Genomic DNA, 19900 nt, shown 5'->3' on the forward strand with positions numbered 1-19900 from the left:
TCGAACGATTAAAGTCCTTCGATCGTTCGAATCGAACGATTTTCGGATGTTCGAAGTTCGCGAACTGTTCGCGAACTGTTCGCATTTTTTGCCGGTGTTCGCGAACGGCGTTCGCGAACACATTATCGGCGGTTCGCTACATCCCTACTCCCCTGCTGTAGAGCTGTTTTTGGTGCAGGGTTTGTAGCCAACATAGATTTTTCTATCATAACCTGGTGCTGCGTTGGACTGGGTTTTTTTGGGGAACACTGGGGCTGCTGCATCATGTGCCCCCCAGGCACCCTACCTCTGCTGGAAGCCTCCTCCACCTTTGGGCCCCCAGCCACAACTCCCTCGGCCCACCCACATACCTTCTTATCTTGTTGCCGCTGCGATCAGGGCTGGGGGCAGGTAACGGTGTAGTGCCCAGGATGAGGAGCAGGTCTTGTTCTGTGGGGCCCTTGATGACTGTTGTTCCCCTAAGGTTGTTTTCCAAGGCCCCTGTCAGCCCAGTTCAACCCTGACATGGTAAGCAGTTTACTTTAGGCAGCACTGCAGTTACAGGAGCTGGAACATGGTAGTTCTTATTCTATTGCAATTGATAGCCCATTAAGTGATATCCAAGAACTTCATATTATAAGAAATGATAACTGCTGAGAGCAATGGGTCTAAGTTAGAAACTGTGGCATCTGTAGCAGAACCAGAACATCAGACATAAAGTTTGACAGTATTACTGGTGTATCAAGGTATTGCAGGTCCCCAGTGCAGAACTATACAGTGTGTCCCTAGGTTTCTCGATATAGTAAAATATGTTTTTCCAGACTTTCCTTCAGTGGGCCGCAGCTTCATTGAACTGCCCCCACTGTGATAGTTCTGCTTATCATCATTTTTGCTTTCATAAGTCTTACTGCAGTTCTCAAATGAAGAATAATTGCTTATTGATTGCTGAGGGCTACTTCACTATACCTCCTAGGTTTATGATGGAAATGAAAGGAGGGGAGGACTGGATTTCAGCATGCATGTAAGCACTTTCATAGAAACGCACGCCATACAGAAAAGAGCAGGCCTACACTTTATAGTTAAATGTATCTGGACACCTGCCTGTCCAACACCTTTTTTCAAACCTAAAGGTAATAAAATGCAGTAGATTCTTAGTTGGCTGCTGAAACTGTTCAAGAACTGTTTTTGGAACATTGTTAGTGGGTTTTTTTGCTTCCATTCATATGTTGGGTGATCAGGCCTGACTCACATAAGTGGTCTAATTTGTCCTACTGGTGTTTATTTGGATTGAGGTTCTGTGCAGTCCTAATGATGTCTGTGTCTTAATTCACCAATTCCAACAATTAGGTGCAATGCCCATGTATGTTTGCCAATATAGTGTTCAACTTGTCTTCCTCGTCTACTCTGAACTTTCACTATTTAGAATCTAGTTTTCTGACACATAGGAGCTGAGCTGCAACATCCTTCTGTCTTTGTACAAAATTCTAATTGTCAGTCAGGGATGACAGGTTTCAGCAAGTGGCCAACAAAGCTTCCAGCCTGGCATCTCAGTAAGAGAACCATGTTTGTGATCTCTGAAAGCATCACAAAAACATAAAGTTGTCAGGCGTCTCCCTGCATCACGGCTGCCCAGCACTGAGAGCCCTGAAGAAAGAGTCATTATTCATGATGATTATATCAATTGCTTTGGAGCCGTTCTGCAGTCATACGTTTAGCTGCAACTCCAACAAGTGCAATGGCCTTTTCATTAAATAAAGTATAAAGAAAAGAAAATGGATGTGTTGCTGAAAATAATCAAATCTCTCCCCTAAATTGGGATCAATAGCAGCAAGTTGTATCCCTTTCAAGGCCAGAGGGATATGTAATGCGTTCTAAATCAATGTTTTATTTGATTAAAATAAATAGCAGCAAATTGCCACTGCAATGCCAGGGAAAGCAACAGGCATCATATATCACAAGAACTCCCTCCAAGGGTTCCTCCATCAAAACAGATAATTCAATGAATATAAAGGAGATCCTTTTTTCCAACGTTTGTGTTTCCCTCAAAGTATTTTACTTTTGTTACAGTGTATGATACAAATGACTGGGAAATTTGTAAAACTGTAAATAGTATTAGGGCCGGATTTACCTCCGCTGTGCCCCGAGGCCTTATGGTCCTAGCGCCTGGCTACATCGATGGGGAACTCTGCTTTCCTAATGCACTATAGGATGTGGCCACCCTAGACCTGGGCCTTTGTGGCCTTGCCACAAATCCGGGCCTGAATAGCATTGTGGTTATTCACTAAAATAGCAGAAGAGGCAATACCTTTTCACAACACCCAATGTAAGTTCAGGCAAGTATGCTCCTGTGTTTTATTCACAGCGGGGGTTTCCCCAAGGCAATTTCAATTTCAAACAAAATATACATCAAATGATCTTCATAAACCAGATCAAACTGGTCAACTGGCTGTTTGACTATTTAAGAAACCTGATCTTTGGAAGTGCCACTATAAGGGCCACCCAGTCTACATATTTCAATCACAGTTTTGCCTCCATCTCTGCTATCCAAGCTCTACCGGCTTGCCTCCCACTTTCTGGACAAAGAGAGCTCACTCCAAGCTCCACCCCTATCAGTTGAGGTTATTAAAAGCACTCTTGTTCTTGGCGCTTACAAACGTTTTACAAAATGCAGGCTGAGTATTGCTACATATGTGCAAATATTGAAAATTACCAGATAATTTCCATCTATTTAAAACAATAGGAGTCATTTAATAATCATCATGGCAAAATTACTGGAGAACTAAGGAGGCAAAATTGCATGCCATTAGTGTTCATTTACACACAGTGTCTGACTGGCCCACCAGGATACCATGAAAACTCCCGGTGGGCCCAGGTGTCAGGGGGCCCTTGTGCTGCTAACGATTTGGTCTATTTTATGGCCATTTCCTATTTCTTTGAGAACAAAGAGACTAAATAGATGGAATAATAGATTATAGTATGTAAAGAATAGAGACTAAGAGAATAGAGGTTGAGTGAGGAGAAGAATAATAATAGTACTGACAGTGGGCCCCTGGTCTAAGGTTTATGGGTGGGCCCCTGGTGTCCCAGTCCGACACTGTTTATACAGCACTTGCATCTGAGGTATTACTCTCACACCAGTTTAAAAGTCTGGAGCAAGGTGCAGTGCATGGTGCGAGTGGGAGCCGGGAAGCCTTGGACTTGGACCTTCTTCCACAGTGCATTCAGTAGGAAAGCACCCTGCGCCCACCAGCTCTCCCTAACTTACTGTAGCTATGGGACTGATAGTGGTGGTAGAGGGGATGCCTATATGTTTTCCCCAGGGTCTCCTTCAATACAGAGTTGCTGAATGCAGGTAGTGCTGTATTCATCCAGAAGGGGCGTTTACACTGGCCATACATGTATCTAAGTTAATTTTTTGTCTTTTAATGCCTGTTCACAGGTGTAATATATGATACTTTTTTTTCAGTAACAAGTTGTATTAAATACAAGGTGCACTGGTTCAGACTATAACATGTGCAGCCAGTTGAGTTTTTAGTACAGCTGAAACTCCAGAATAAGGCCCTAATAAAGATGCAGTGGAGGAGATTAAGTGATACTGTAGAGTGGCTCACAGTCACTCCAGTTGAAGGGTGTCATCAAACAGCTTTAATAGCTTCATGAGAGTAAACATATGCAATAATTAAAAAGTAGTTTAATAAGACATAGAATAACCAAGCCTAATGTATTTCATTCCTGTTGGCATCTATTCACTTACATGAAACCCCCTTTTTATCAATTTTGTATTTTGTACAGTTTATATGAGGGTTTCTAATCCTTAAAGGGAAAGGAAATATATTTAGAGAAGCAGAACCTCTAATTAAACTGTATTTTACTAAACAAAATATTTTGACCCGTGGATTATCCAACACATCACGCTAGAACTGGAAGATGTTATGTAACCAATTCTGTTCATTAAATAAATGCCACTAAATGAGCAGCAGGACCCTTTCAATGACTAAAACCACTATGTAGATTTAAACTGCCAAGTTATAGGTCAATGACAAGTGAAAGGTATTACACTGACATTTGGCTTGGTTGATCATTTTTCCATATTTCAGCTTGTTAAAGCATTGCTTGGTATCTAATACAAAAATTAAAATGTCAGGCGAGTTTATGCTTCAGTTTCAGGTTAGAAATACTGATGTAGCCTGAAATGTCAAATGAGCTTAAGAGAGCCTAATAGAGTAAATGCAAGTGTTCTTCCAGTGAAGTTCAAAAATCAACAAATGGAATTCTGGCTATCCAGAATTGCCAGCTATAATCCAAATAGTTAACATTTCCAACATGGAAATTATACATTTTATTAAAAGTCTTAAAATATATCAATCTGTCTTGAAACAAGTATTCCAAAATTATTATCTTCACCCAAGCAGTACAACTTATAGAAAACTATAAAGGCTATCACAAGAAACTATTCATCTATAAGCCCAAGAAGAACAATTTCTGGCCATTTTCTGTTGGGCATACCCTTAAAACATACCCCTAAGGGTCTGGCCACACGGGCAGATTCAGCAAGATTAGTCGCCAAGCGACAAATCTCCTCTTCTTCACTACGACTAATCTTCCCTTTCTGCCTTCCGTCGGCTAAAATGTAAATCGATTGGGGGCAGGCACAGGGAACACTTCGTTTTCAGAAGTCGCCCGTAATTGACTCACAAGGAAAATTTGGAAAACAAAGCAATCGGTGTGCCTGCCCCCAGGCGATTTACATTTTAGCCACGGAAGGCAGGAGAAGGCAGAAAGGGAAGATTAGTCGCCGTGAAGAAGAGATTTGTCGTCTGGCGACTAATCCCGCCGAATCTGCCCATGTGGCCAGACCCTAAAACATAAAAGTATCATATGTTACATTTTTATTTTCTTCATTGAAGCAGTACAGCCTTCATACCCCTATTCATTGGTTCTGGAAATAAAAAAAAGTCCTATCTTTGACCTACCCATGTTTTGGAGAGTAACCCATAATATCAGGCATTGAGGTCATTTGATTGTTTAAGACCTAATTCTTCTCATAACCTCTATGTATTTGGGTGAAGGACCCTTTATACCGGTCCTTAAAGTGGAACCGTCACCCAAAACAATTATCCATAATCCAATTTTATCACATTAGTCAAGCAAAATTAACTTTAATTACACTATATAAATTATTTGAGTCTTGTTTCCTTACAGCAAGCAAGCAGGAGCAATTTTGTGGACACTGTTATTAAAGGAAAACCTTGCATCATCTCAGAATCTTGTTGGTGCACCAGAATGGGGGACCTGATGTTCATCCCAATGCCCTGGCTACACAATTAAACGGTTTAGAGAACGGGGAAATGTGGGGAGAGCAGTGACATCTAGGAAGGGCTGAATGGAAAGTGAAAGTAATTGTCTGCCCCGCCTCTATGCCTAAGGCTAATAGAGGAGGGACAGATAATATTTGAGATTTTTAAATGAGCTTACACCAGCTATGAACGCTTTAATAAAAAATAGAAATTGGATTTCATGTTTAATTTGAAAAGGACTTTTATTATACAGCATTTTATGTCTGGGTGACAGGTCCACTTTAACTACGATTGGTTTTCTGATCTAAGAAATATCATTACTGCATGTTAAGAAAATGTAAAAACATAGAGCCTAAATTTAAATTATATATTCCATAATGTAACAAATTTCTACTAAAGATATTCCAGGAGTATAGCATTCCATTTGTCCGTAGCAGACCTAGACTCACTAAAAAAAAAATATCAAACCTTGAAACCGGAGAAGGCTCCTGTGATCGTGAAACATTACCCAGAGTTGTGCGAATTGTGTGAATTTTCTAGATTTGTTTGGTGGTTCTTTACATTGTCAAAGGTTACTAAACAAATGCAGTTCTGGTTAAAATGAGCACACCAGTACATATTGTATAAGAGAACAGGTATGGGATCCATTATCTGGAAACCTGTTATCCCGAAAGCTATGCATCTGCCATAGACTCCATTTTATCCAAATAATCCAAATTTTTTAAAATGATTTCCTTTTTCTCTGTAATAATAAAACAGTAGCTTGTGCTTGATCCAGACTAGGACATAATGAATCCTTATTGGAGGCAAAACCAGCCTCTTAATTCATTTAATGTTTAAACGATTTTCTAGTAGACGTAAGGAATGAAGATCCAAATTATGGAAAGATCCATTATTTGGAAAACCCCAGGTCCCTAGCATTCTGGATACAGCTTCCATACCTGTATAAGTAACTTTACATTCATTGAACATTAGTTATTGTTTGAGGTTTGATATCACTACATATCCTTTCATTAGGCAAAACTTGATTTCCTGGTTTAATCCTTCAAATAATTTTTCCTTTTAAGGTTCTTTATCTTGTAGTTTATCTTGGATAATTCATGTTATTTCTTAAGCAAATCATGATAGTCTTATGGAAAAGACTGACTGGAATTAATTTATGCTTTAAACATATAGAATTGAAATACATTTACTTTCCACATTTCACCCAGTTTAATATCTTATTGACATGTTGCAGTAGAGGCTAAAACTGAAAATGAGACAAAAAGAAACATACGTTTTTGAAACCTCTGTACAGAATCTGAAGCTCCTTCTTTGTAAACTTGGTCTGTGCTTCCAGCAGTTCAAGTGCCTCCGGGCGATGACGCACAGTTGCTGTCTCCATTTCATCTTCCACATTGTCTAAAGAAAAGTAAGGAATAATACTAGAATGATTAATATACGTAAATTGATTTGATTAAAACTGAAAGAGAAATAAAAAGAGAGATTCCCACACAGTATCTAATTGCGTCTGTCCTTTTTTATAATAGTGTGCTTTGAATTTTCCATGATTTGAAAAGACCTTTAGACTTGAGGAACAGCACTTTGATTTAAAGCAGTGTAAATGGTTCTTCACAGTGAGGGCAGTGAGGTAGTCAAATAGCCTGCTGGGTGATGTTTAATGCTTTTAAGAGTGGTTTGGATGACTTCTTGACAAATACAAGAGTCCTCTGCACTCAACCCATTATCAATATATTTAAGACATTGAGACATTTTGTGCATACCTTGTTTGTTATAGTTTATAAACGAGCAGTGACCAGCTCCATGTTGTAGCTCCCACCCTTCCCAGCTATAGTCAGGTGATCCCACTGGTGGCCAATAAAAGGGCAGCCAAGTTTGAGAGTTTTACTTTGAAAGCAGCAAGTAAGTTGCAGGTAAAACTTAGTCCCTGTGTAAAATGTATAATGAAGCAATAGAATTCTTAATGAATCAGATGAAAATTGAGTGTAGGACTGGCCAGATATGGGATGACTTTGTCGTAGTTGGCCAGCTTAAATATATTGTAATATATGGACAAACAATCTCTGTTTTGTTTAAAGGGTAAGGCATTTTTCAGTAGCAGTATGCACAAAATGTCTCTGTCTTAAATATATTGATAATGGGTTTAGTGCAGAGGAATCTTGTATTTGTCTATATGTGTTTTGTTGTCACAGCCTCATTGCACCCCCGCCTAATGGTTTTAAAAATTAGTGGTGAGCAGAAACAGACAATATGGGGCAGATTTATTAAGGGTCAAATAGTAAATCTGAATTTTCAAAATTTTTTGGTGTCGAAATTCACACATTTTAATGCCCCTATTTAAATTAAATTCAAACGTGAGATTTAGCACATCTTGACCACGGAAACAGTCCTAATTTAAATATTCATCTAAACTAAAACCTGTGTTCATGTACAAGTCAATGACAGAGGTCCATTGAACCAATTGGGGATATTAATAGCCTTCCTGTTCCAAGGTTTTCTTTTTTTTAAGAAAAACTCGATTGGTACAAATTCGATCGAATATTAGACATTCAAATTTTTTCTTAAATAACCTCCCAGTCGAATTGTGAGTATATTCAAATTTAAAAAAAATTACAAAATTAATCAAATACACATGAATTCGAAATTCGACCTTCGATAAATGGGCCTCTATGTCTTTACGTCCATTGGTGAAACAGAAAAATGCAATAACTGATTTTACATCTCTGCTTACAACTGGATATACTATTTTCATAATATTTAGTTATTCTTGATTATTTTTTAGAGAAATTATCTAGATCTTGCAGAATAGTATTTATGTGTTAAGACAGAGATATTTAATCATGGTCTGATTATTAGGGATGTAGCGAACGTCGGAAAAAAAGTTCGCGAACATATTCGCGAACTTGCGCAAAAACGCGAGCGGTTCGCGAACGGTTCGCGAACCCCATAGACTTCAATGGGAAGGCGAACTTTAACATCTAAAAAAAAAATTTCTGGCCAGAAAAATGATTTTAAAGTTGTTTAAAGGGTGCAACGACCTGGACAGTGGCATGCCAGAGGGGGATCAAGGGCAAAAATGTATCTGAAAAATCTGCCTGTGTGTGCTTGGAAGAGATAGTGTAGGGGGAGAGCTGTTAGTGATTTCAGGGACAGATGATAGTAAGTTTGCTGGCTAGTAATCTGCTTGATACTGCTCTGTATTGGAGGGACAGAAGTCTGCAGGGATTTGAGGGACATTTTAGCTTAGGTAGCTTTGCTGGCTAGTAATCTACTGTTCTCTTTAAACAACTGCCATACGTTGACCTTGTAGGCATTGTTTGCCCAGTTTTTTTGGACGCAGCCACTGAAGCACAGTTGCCAGAAAAAATATGCCATATAAATGCTGAAAATAGTCATTTTTCGCCATACGTTGACCTTGTAGACATTGTTTGCCCAGTTTTTTTGGTTGCAGCCACTGAAGCACAGTTGCCAGAAAAAATATGCCATATAAATGCTGAAAATAGTCATTTTTCGCCATACGTTGACCTTGTAGACATTGTTTGCCCAGTTTTTTTGGTTGCAGCCACTGAAGCACAGTTGCCAGAAAAAATATGCCATATAAATGCTGAAAATAGTCATTTTTTGCCATATACGTTGAGTCAACGTATGGCAAAAAATGACTATTTTCAGCATTTATATGGCATATTTTTTCTGGCCTCTGTGCTTCAGTGGCTGCGGCCAAAAAAACTGGGCAAACAATGCCTACAAGGTCAACGTCGTTGACCTTGTAGGCATTGTTTGCCCAGTTTTTTTGGCCGCAGCCACTGAAGCACAGAGGCCAGAAAAAATATGCCATATAAATGCTGAAAATAGTCATTTTTTTGGTCGCAGCCACTGAAGCACAGTTGCCAGAAAAATTATGCCATATAAATGCTGAAAATATGCATTTTTTTGGTTGCAGCCACTGAAGCACAGAGGCCAGAAAAATTATGCCATATAAATGCTGAAAATATGCATTTTTTTGGTTGCAGCCACTGAAGCACAGAGGCCAGAAAAATTATGCCATATAAATGCTGAAAATATAAATTTTTTTGGTTGCAGCCACTGAAGCACAGAGGCCAGAAAAATTATGCCATATAAATGCTGAAAATATGCATTTTTTTGGTTGCAGCCACTGAAGCACAGAGGCCAGAAAAAATTATGCCATATAAATGCAGAAAATATGCATTTTTTTGGACGCAGCCACTGAAGCACAGTTGCCAGAAAAAATATGCCATATAAATGCTGAAAATAGTCATTTTTTGCCATACGTTGACCTTGTAGACATTGTTTGCCCAGTTTTTTTGGTTGCAGCCACTGAAGCACAGAGGCCAGAAAAAATTAAACCAGTAGGGTTTGCACCCTAGTTTGTAACGGTGGCGGAGGGAGGAGGAGGACGCTAAAGGACAGCTGTGTGTGGAGTCATGAGGCTTGAAGAGAAGGACAGCTGCATAGAAGTCAGAACAAGTCTTCCGGCGTGCAGTAACCCTCCGAGATCCACCCCTCATTCATTTTAATAAAGGTCAGGTAATCGACACTTTTGTGACCTAGGCGAGTTCTCTTCTCAGTTACAATCCCTCCTGCTGCACTGAAGGTCCTTTCTGAGAGCACACTTGAGGCTGGGCAAGACAAGAGGTTCATGGCAAATTGTGACAGCTCTGGCCACAGATCAAGCCTGCGCACCCAGTAGTCCAGGGGTTCATCGCTCCTCAGAGTGTCGATATCTGCAGTTAATGCCAGGTAGTCCGCTACCTGCCGGTCGAGGCGTTCTTTGAGGGTGGATCCAGAAGGGTTGTGGCGCTGCCTTGGACAGAAAAACATTTGCATGTCTGACGTTACAGACTGGCCAAAGGGCTTTGTCCTTGCAGGTGTGCTCGTGGCAGGATTACTGGCACCTCTGTCCCTGGAATGTTGATGAGTTCCTGAAGTGACATCACCCTTAAAAGCATTGTACAACATGTTTTGCAGGCTGGTTTGTAAATGCCGCATCTTTTCGGACTTGTGGTATGTTGGTAACATTTCTGACACTTTATGCTTGTACCGAGGGTCTAGTAGCGTTGCGACCCAGTACAGGTCCTTCTCCTTAAGCCTCTTGATACGGGGGTCCTTCAACAGGCATGACAGCATGAAAGACCCCATTCTCACAAGGTTGGATGCAGAGCTATCCATCTCCGCTTCCTCATTATCAAGGACTGCATCATCCACGGTCTCCTCCCCCAGCCACGTACAAGACCAGGGGTCCCCAAAAGGTCACCACTAGCCCCTGGGAAGCCTGCTCCTGTTGGTCCTCCTCCTCCTCCTCCACAAAGCCACCTTCCTCCTCTGACTCCACTTCTGGCACCTCTCCCTGCGTTGCAGCAGGTGCCTGGGTTCGTTCTGGTGATTCCGACCAGAAATCGTGCGCTTCCAGCTCCTCGTCACGCTGGTCTACAGCCTCATCTGTCACTCGTCGCACGGCACGCTCCAGGAAGAAAGCGAAGGGTATTAGGTCGCTGATGGTGCCTTCGGTGCGACTGACCATATTTGTCACCTCTTCAAAAGGTCGCATGAGCCTGCAGGCATCGCGCATAAGCACCCAGTAACGGGGGAAAAAAATCCCCAGCTGTGCAGATCCAGTCCTACCACCCAGTTCAAAAAGGTACTCGTTGACGGCCCTTTGTTGTTGCAGCAGACGTTCCAACATAAGGAGCGTTGAATTCCAGCGAGTCTGGCTGTCAGAAATCAAACGCCTGACTGGCATGTTGTAGCGCTGCTGAATGTCAGCAAGGCGTGCCATGGCTGTGTAGGAACGTCTGAAATGGGCCGACACCTTTCTGGACTGGGTGAGAACGTCCTGGAATCCTGGGTACTTGGAGACAAAACGTTGGACTATTAAATTTAACACATGTGCCATGCAGGGCACATGTGTTAAATTGCCTAGTCTCAACGCTGCCAACAGATTGCTTCCATTGTCACACACCACTTTTCCGATCTGCAGTTGGTGTGGGGTCAGCCACCGATCGGCCTGTGACTGCAGAGATGACAGGAGTACAGATCCGGTATGGTTTTTGCTTTCCAGGCACGTCATCCCCAAGACAGCGTGACAACGGCGTACCTGGCACGTCGAATAGCCTAGGGGGAGCTGGGGGTGCACAGGTGTGGAGGAGGAGAAGGAGGACCCAGCAGCAGAGTAAGAAGAAGAAGAAGACGAGGTAGAGAGCGATGGAGGAGTAGAGGTGGTGGCAGAACCGCGTGCAATCCGTGGCGGTGACACCAACTCCACTGTTGTTGTTGAGCTACCCATTCCCTGCTTCCCAGCCATTACCAAGTTCACCCAGTGGGCAGTGTAGGTGACATACCTGCCCTGACCATGCTTGGAGGACCATGCGTCAGTAGTCATATGGACCTTTGGCCCAACACTAAGTGACAGAGATGCGGTAACTTGGCTCTGCACATGTTGGTACAGGTGTGGTATTCCCTTTTTAGAAAAAAATTGCGGCTGGGTACCTTCCACTGCGGTGTCCCAATTGCTACAAATTTGCGGAAGGCCTCAGAGTCCACCAGCTGGTATGGTAAAAGCTGGCGGGCTAAGAGTGCAGACAAGCCAGCTGTCAGACGCCGGGCAAGGGGGTGACAGTCAGACATTGGCTTCTTACGCTCAAACATGGCCTTCACAGAAACTTGGCTGGTGGCAGATGACTGGGAATGGGAACAGGTGGTCAAGGTGGAAGGCGGAGTGGAGGGTGGTTCAGACGGGTCAAGGAGAGCAGAGGTAGAGCAGTAAGATGCTGGACCAGAAGGAGTGTGGCTTTTAGTTTGCCTGTTGCCTTTGAGGTGTTGCTCCCAAAGTGCTTTGTGCTTGCCGCTCATGTGCCTTCGCATAGAAGTTGTACCTATGTGGCTGTTGGGCTTACCAAGGCTCAGTTTCTGACTGCACTCATTGCAAATTACAATGCTTTTGTCAGAGGCACACACATTAAAAAAATCCCACACTGCTGACTTTTTGGAAGTGTGCGATCTGGCGGTAACAGTAGAAGTTGGCGGCATTGGCGGCAATGGCGGGTGCGTTGGCCGGCTGAACACAGGTGCCGATACATGTTGTTGCCCTACTGATCCCTGCGGGCTGTCCTCCCTGCTTCTTCTAAGTCTTATTCTCCTACTGCCTCTCTGACTCTCCGTCTCTCCATCTGAACTACCCTCCTCTTGCTCTCTTCTACTAGGCACCCACAAAACATCAATCTCCTCATCATCATTCTCCTCAGATGCATCAATTTCTTCTGACACATCACAGAAGGAAGCAGCAGCGGGGACCTCCTCCTCATCACTCATTATGTCCATCTCTGTCGTGTTCTCTGCCAGAATTAAATCTGGTGTAAGGTCCTCATCTCCTTCATCTTCTTCTGGCAATAATGGTTGCGCATTACTCAGTTCAAGAAACTCATGGGAAAATAACTCCTCTGACCCCAGTGAAGAAGGGGCACCGGTGGTGGAGGAAGTGTTACGTGGGGTGGCCATAGCAGTGGAGGATGAGGAGGATGTTGTGGTAAAGTTAGAAACGGTAGAGGATGGGGTGTGCTGTGTAAGCCAGTCAACTACCTCTTCAGCATTTTGGGAGTTCAGGGTCATTGGCTTTTTAAAACTGGGCAATTTGCTAGGGCCACAGGATTGCATAGCAGCACGGCCCCTAGCACGGCCTCTGCGTGGCGGCCTGCCTTTGCCTGGCATTATTTTTTAAAAAAACAACAACAACAACAAAAACTCAGTTGGTTTTTCTGGAAACGATAATACACACAGCTAGATGGCGGGTTGAAGAAAACAGTGTGCAAATAATGCCTACAAAGGTCAACGTATACACTACTACAGCGGTGGATACGGATTACGTAAAATATATTATGGCTGCTTGAAAAAAGTCACTCCAGTGTTTTTCTGGAGACGGTAATATTATGATATTTAGACAGAATGTGAACAAGGTCACACAGCTAGATGGCGGGTTGAAGAAAACAGTGTGCAAATAATGCCTACAAGGTCAACGTATACACTACTACAGCGGTGGATACGGATTACGTAAAATATATTATGGCTGCTTGAAAAAAGTCACTCCGGTGTTTTTTCTGGAGACGTAATATTATGGATATTTAGACAGAATGTGAACAAGGTCACACAGCTAGATGGCGGGTTGAAGAAAACAGTGTGCAAATAATGCCTACAAGGTCAACGTATACACTACTACAGCGGTGGATACGGATTACGTAAAATATATTATGGCTGCTTGAAAAAAGTCACTCCGGTGTTTTTTCTGGAGACGGTAATATTATGGATATTTAGACAGAATGTGAACAAGGTCACACAGCTAGATGGCGGGTTGAAGAAAACAGTGTGCAAATAATGCCTACAAGGTCAACGTATACACTACTACAGCGGTGGATACGGATTACGTAAAATATATTATGGCTGCTTGAAAAAAGTCACTCCGGTGTTTTTCTGGAGACGGTAATATTATGGATATTTAGACAGAATGTGAACAAGGTCACACAGCTAGATGGCGGGTTGAAGAAAACACTGTGCAAATAATGCCTACAAGGTCAACGTATACACTACTACAGCGGTGGATACGGATTACGTAAAATATATTATGGCTGCTTGAAAAAAGTCACTCCGGTGTTTTTTCTGGAGACGGTAATATTATGGATATTTAGACAGAATGTGAACAAGGTCACACAGCTAGATGGCGGGTTGAAGAAAACAGTGTGCAAATAATGCCTACAAGGTCAACGTATACACTACTACAGCGGTGGATACGGATTACGTAAAATATATTATGGCTGCTTGAAAAAAGTCACTCCGGTGTTTTTTCTGGAGACGGTAATATTATGGATATTTAGACAGAATGTGAACAAGGTCACACAGCTAGATGGCGGGTTGAAGAAAACACTGTGCAAATAATGCCTACAAGGTCAACGTATACACTACTACAGCGGTGGATACGGATTACGTAAAATATATTAATGGCTGCTTGAAAAAAGTCACTCCGGTGTTTTTTCTGGAGACGGTAATATTATGGATATTTAGACAGAATGTGAACAAGGTCACACAGCTAGATGGCGGGTTGAAGAAAACACTGTGCAAATAATGCCTACAAGGTCAACGTATACACTACTACAGCGGTGGATACGGATTACGTAAAATATATTATGGCTGCTTGAAAAAAGTCACTCCGGTGTTTTTTCTGGAGACGGTAATATTATGGATATTTAGACAGAATGTGAACAAGGTCACACAGCTAGATGGCGGGTTGAAGAAAACACTGTGCAAATAATGCCTACAAGGTCAACGTATACACTACTACAGCGGTGGATACGGATTACGTAAAATATATTATGGCTGCTTGAAAAAAGTCACTCCGGTGTTTTTTCTGGAGACGGTAATATTATGGATATTTAGACAGAATGTGAACAAGGTCACACAGCTAGATGGCGGGTTGAAGAAAACACTGTGCAAATAATGCCTACAAGGTCAACGTATACACTACTACAGCGGTGGATACGGATTACGTAAAATATATGAATGCTGCTTGAAAAAAGTCACTCCGGTGTTTTTTCTGGAGACGGTAATATTATGGATATTTAGACAGAATGTGAACAAGGTCACACAGCTAGATGGCGGGTTGAAGAAAACACTGTGCAAATAATGCCTACAAGGTCAACGTATACACTACTACAGCGGTGGATACGGATTACGTAAAATATATGAATGCTGCTTGAAAAAAGTCACTCCGGTGTTTTTTCTGGAGACGGTAATATTATGGATATTTAGACAGAATGTGAACAAGGTCACACAGCTAGATGGCGGGTTGAAGAAAACACTGTGCAAATAATGCCTACAAGGTCAACGTATACACTACTACAGCGGTGGATACGGATTACGTAAAATATTATGGCTGCTTGAAAAAAGTCACTCCGGTGTTTTTTCTGGAGACGGTAATATTATGGATATTTAGACAGAATGTGAACAAGGTCACACAGCTAGATGGCGGGTTGAAGAAAACACTGTGCAAATAATGCCTACAAGGTCAACGTATACACTACTACAGCGGTGGATACGGATTACGTAAAATATATTATGGCTGCTTGAAAAAAGTCACTCCGGTGTTTTTTCTGGAGACGGTAATATTATGGATATTTAGACAGAATGTGAACAAGGTCACACAGCTAGATGGCGGGTTGAAGAAAACACTGTGCAAATAATGCCTACAAGGTCAACGTATACACTACTACAGCGGTGGATACGGATTACGTAAAATATATAATGGCTGCTTGAAAAAAGTCACTCCGGTGTTTTTTCTGGAGACGGTAATATTATGGATATTTAGACAGAATGTGAACAAGGTCACACAGCTAGATGGCGGGTTGAAGAAAACACTGTGCAAATAATGCCTACAGGGCAAATAATGCCTAAAAGGTCAACTTATACACTACTACAGCGGTAGTAAAATAAAAAAAAGTAAAATAAAAAAAAATGAATATTAAAAAAAAAAATTAAAGTTGGTGCTGCTGAACTACTAGGAGCAGCAGATTAGCACACCAGTCCCACTCCCCAACACTGCTAGACTAATAGCACTGGGCTCTTATAGTAGTAGTAGTAGTAGTAGTAAAAACAACAAAAAAATAAATAAAAGCAGTCCTTACAAGGACTACTGTTATTGCAGCAGTCAGCAGATGAGATCAGAAGCAGGACAGCTGCCCACTGCAGCTACATACAGAGCACTGCAGTAGAAGGTAGATTACTAGCCAGCAAAGCTACCTAAGCTAAAATGTCCCTCAAACCCCTGCAGACTTCTGTCCCTCCAATAACAGAGCAGTATCAAAACGATTACTAGCCAGCAAACTTTCAACTGTCCCTGAAATCACTAACAGGCAGCAGCTCTCTCCCTACACTATCTCTTCAGCACACACAGGCAGAGTGAAAAAACGCTGCAGGGCTTCGGTTTTTATAGGGAAGGGGAGTGGTCCAGGGGAGAGCTTCCTGATTGGCTGCCATGTACCTGCTGGTCTGGGGTGAGAGGGCAAAAAAAAGCGCCAACAATGGCGAACCCAAAATGGCGAACGTCGCGCGACGTTCGCGAACTTCCGGCGAGCGCGAACACCCGATGTTCGCGCGAACAAGTTCGCGACATCTCTACTGATTATTTCCTACAAGGGGACAAAATATCCGGAACTGCAAAACAAAGGGTTTTACTACCGCAGAGAATGAATTCAATTCTTTAAAGCTTAAAATCTTTAGTACAGACTTTAGTGCTGCATTTTATCCCCCTGCTCCCATGCTCTTACAGATGAACTGCTTTTCATAAAATTTCATATGGCCCCAGTCACGGCGGGTGATTGCGGTAAGCACTGAAACCCTTGGTGAACAATCATAAAACTACTTTAGAGACAATAAGTTGGATATTTCAAACTTGTGAAGAAATCCTTGGAGACACTGGTTCCCTGTTTTATTTACTTTAAAAAGTTATCTTCTGTACAGCATACAGCAATTGCCTGTTTCATACACTGCCTGTAAGAGTCTCTATATCTTTGTAAACTTTTCATTTGTTTGATTTGATGGCCTTATATTTGTTATATAAATTCCTCTAGAATTGATCCCTGGAGAAGCTATTAAATGTGAAAAATGATATATTCTAGTGTTGTATGAGGACAGCTTTGCCATAGAATAACTCCATGTTTAATGGTAACTTGTAAAAATGTGTCTAGGGGGAAATGGAAGAAAACAAAGCTTTAAAAGTGAAAAGTGAATTTTATGTCCTAATACAACCTTAAGTTTAGGACTAGTGTTAAAAGGGGGGGATAAATTATGGACCCATTTACTAGTATTATTTATTTCCAGTTTTTCCCACAAATGTCTAAACATTTGTGGTTTTCCCATGTAAAAATGCAAGATTTATTGAAGTGTAAAAACCACGAAAACCTCTAATACAAAACTTTACCAGGTAACAATTGTCAAGGTCCCATAGAACAAGTGGCAGCTGCACTGATCCTATTATTGGACCGTTTTAAGGGGCAGATTTATCAAGGGTCGAATTTCGAAGGAAAAAATATCAAATATCAAATTCAAACTTTTTTCATCGAATTTGGGGATTCTGCGGTCGAAGTAAAATCATTCGATCGAACGATTTGAACGATTTTAACGTACGCTCTAACGATTTTACTTTGACTTAAAAAAACTTAGAAAAATGCTGTAGAAGGTCCCCATAGGCTAACATAGCACTTCGGCAGGTTTAATTTGGCAAAGTATTGAAGTCGAAGTTTTTTTAAAGAGACAGTACTTCGATTATCGAATGGTCGAATATTCAAAGTATTTTACTTCGAATAAAATTCAAAGTATTTTACTTCGAATAAAATTCGAAGTCGAAGTCCTAGTATCCTATTCGATGGTCGAATGATCCAAAAAATCACTTCGAATTTCTTTACTTCGAAAATTCCCACAAATTCACTTCGACCCTTGATAAATCTACCCCTTAGAGGTTTTCAGATTTTTTTTTTCACTAGGAATTGTCTACAAAACTCAAAATGTTAAGAGGTTTTCATATTTTTTTTTTTGATTGTTCAGTGTAATTTTCCTTTCCCACTTTTTTTATTGGGATCTTTTCATTAATGTCAAGACATTCATGGTTTTAGAGAAAGTTAGCTTAGCCGTGGTTTCAAAAACATCTAAAACCACTAAAATCCAACATTTGATATATAGGCCTCCACGTGTCGGTAGTACCAAAGATGAAGCCCACAGCTTTGACCTCCGATTTGTTTTTGAAATGCAGTTTTTACTATTGCAGTGACATTTCTGTCCTGAACTCATTTAAACACAAACACATTTCATAAAACAAATACAAGTCTTTAATAGGGATGTAGCGAACTGCCGAGTATGTGTTCGCGAACGCCGTCCGCGAACGCCGTTCGCGAACGCCGTCCGCGAACGCCGTTCGCGAACACCGGCAAAAAATGCGAACAGTTCGCGAACTTCGAACATCCGAAAATCGTTCGATTCGAACGATCGAAGGATTTTAACCGTTTGATCGAACGATTTTCGTTCGAATCGAACGATCGAAGCCATTCGATCGAATGATTTCATTCAATCCAATGGCTTCGATCGTTCGATTCGAACGACAATCGTTCGATTTTAGCGATCGAATGGTCGAATGGTCGAACGATTTTGACGCGAACGCCTATTGGCGAACATCGCGCGACGTTCGCGAACTTGCGGCGGACGCGAACAGTCGAAGTTCGCGCGAACTAGTTCGCCGGCGAACAGTTCGCTACATCCCTAGTCTTTAAATGTTTGGCTGTAAAAACTAAAGGTGGACCGTTATAGCTATAATAGTGCACTAAAATGAAAGGGAATTGTTAATATAGTCTTCTCTCTTTTTTTTTTTTTAATCCCTATTCACTATTTGAGATATGGTTTATTTATGGGCACCCTCAGTCAATTTTTTCTTGCTGCTAACAACTCAATAGTTCTGGTTGGCAGTTGGGCATTCCAAATTGCTGAATTATGCTATGAAGGCATATTGGTTATTTTGCCAATAGACAGTGCTACAACCAGATCAATAATGATAGTGGAGAATGTGCTGTCATGGAAGAATTTTACTATCACTATTAAAAATTGTGTTTTTTTATTTCTCTAAAACGATGAGATTTATGAAGTGTAAAAAACCACACAAAAACCTTTCATACAACTTCAGCACGTAAAAGTAGTTGAGGTCCCATAGAAGTCAATGTGAGCTTGGCTAATTCCTATTTGACCTTTTTTTTAGCCATTCAGACTTTTAGAGGTTTTTGGATTTTTTTAGCGCATCATTTAGAGGCACGATTACCAAGGCTAGAATTTTGAATTCATGTGAGTTTCATGTGAGAAATTCGAAATTCAATTCTAAATTTATTATTCAAATCAAATTTTTTAATTTTTTTTAACCAACCTGAAAACTCAAATAGAATTGGATTTGAATAAAAAAAAATTCAAAATTTTCTCCAAAATAGGCTGCAAACAACACCAAATTGATGTCTGAACCTCTCCCATTGACTTACACAGTAATTCGGCAGGTTTTAGGTGGCGAAAATGAGTTCTTAAAGGGCTAGAGTATGATAAATCTGAAATTAAAACTCAAATCGAGTTTGGATAACTCACAATTCAAATTTGAGAGTATTGACAAAAAAAATCAAAAATTTGAATTTTCACTTCAAGTCAAAATACATCTACCCCTTAGTTTTTTTTTGTTCATACTTTCTATATTTGGATCTTTTAATAAATTACATGGCATTTGTCGTATTATAGAAAATTGATGTATTTGTGGTTTCAAAAACTTCTAAAACCACTGAAATGAGAATATTGATAAATGGGCTTCTAAGTTTGATTTGATAAGTGTAGGATTTCACATAACATATCTATGCATTTAATGCATATTATAATTTTCACCTATTTTTTTTCAGCTATAGTTGTTCAGTCTGAACCCCACAGAGAAAAACATACTGTATCTTTTTGTTCTATTACAAGCCTAGATGTAGGTTTATTTAGTAGGCAATCAATATTGCTTCCATCAGGGAATACAGACTCTGATTGTAATTTTCCTGGGCACAAAGTGT

The 19900-nt window shown here is 40.9% G+C and overlaps 1 protein-coding gene across 2 annotated transcripts in view; it reads right to left on the bottom strand.

Annotated features, from left to right (window-relative positions):
- Positions 1-19900, bottom strand: part of kcnip4.L (Kv channel interacting protein 4 L homeolog) — a 196709-nt gene that overhangs the window by 35957 nt on the left and 140852 nt on the right. For both annotated transcript variants that reach the window (XM_041582913.1, NM_001096062.1), the window contains 1 exon segment: positions 6553-6677. In XM_041582913.1, the coding sequence (XP_041438847.1) occupies positions 6553-6677 (125 nt within the window).

This window comes from Xenopus laevis, chromosome 1L (genome assembly GCF_017654675.1).
Source record: "Xenopus laevis strain J_2021 chromosome 1L, Xenopus_laevis_v10.1, whole genome shotgun sequence".
NCBI classification, from domain to species: Eukaryota; Metazoa; Chordata; class Amphibia; order Anura; family Pipidae; genus Xenopus; species Xenopus laevis.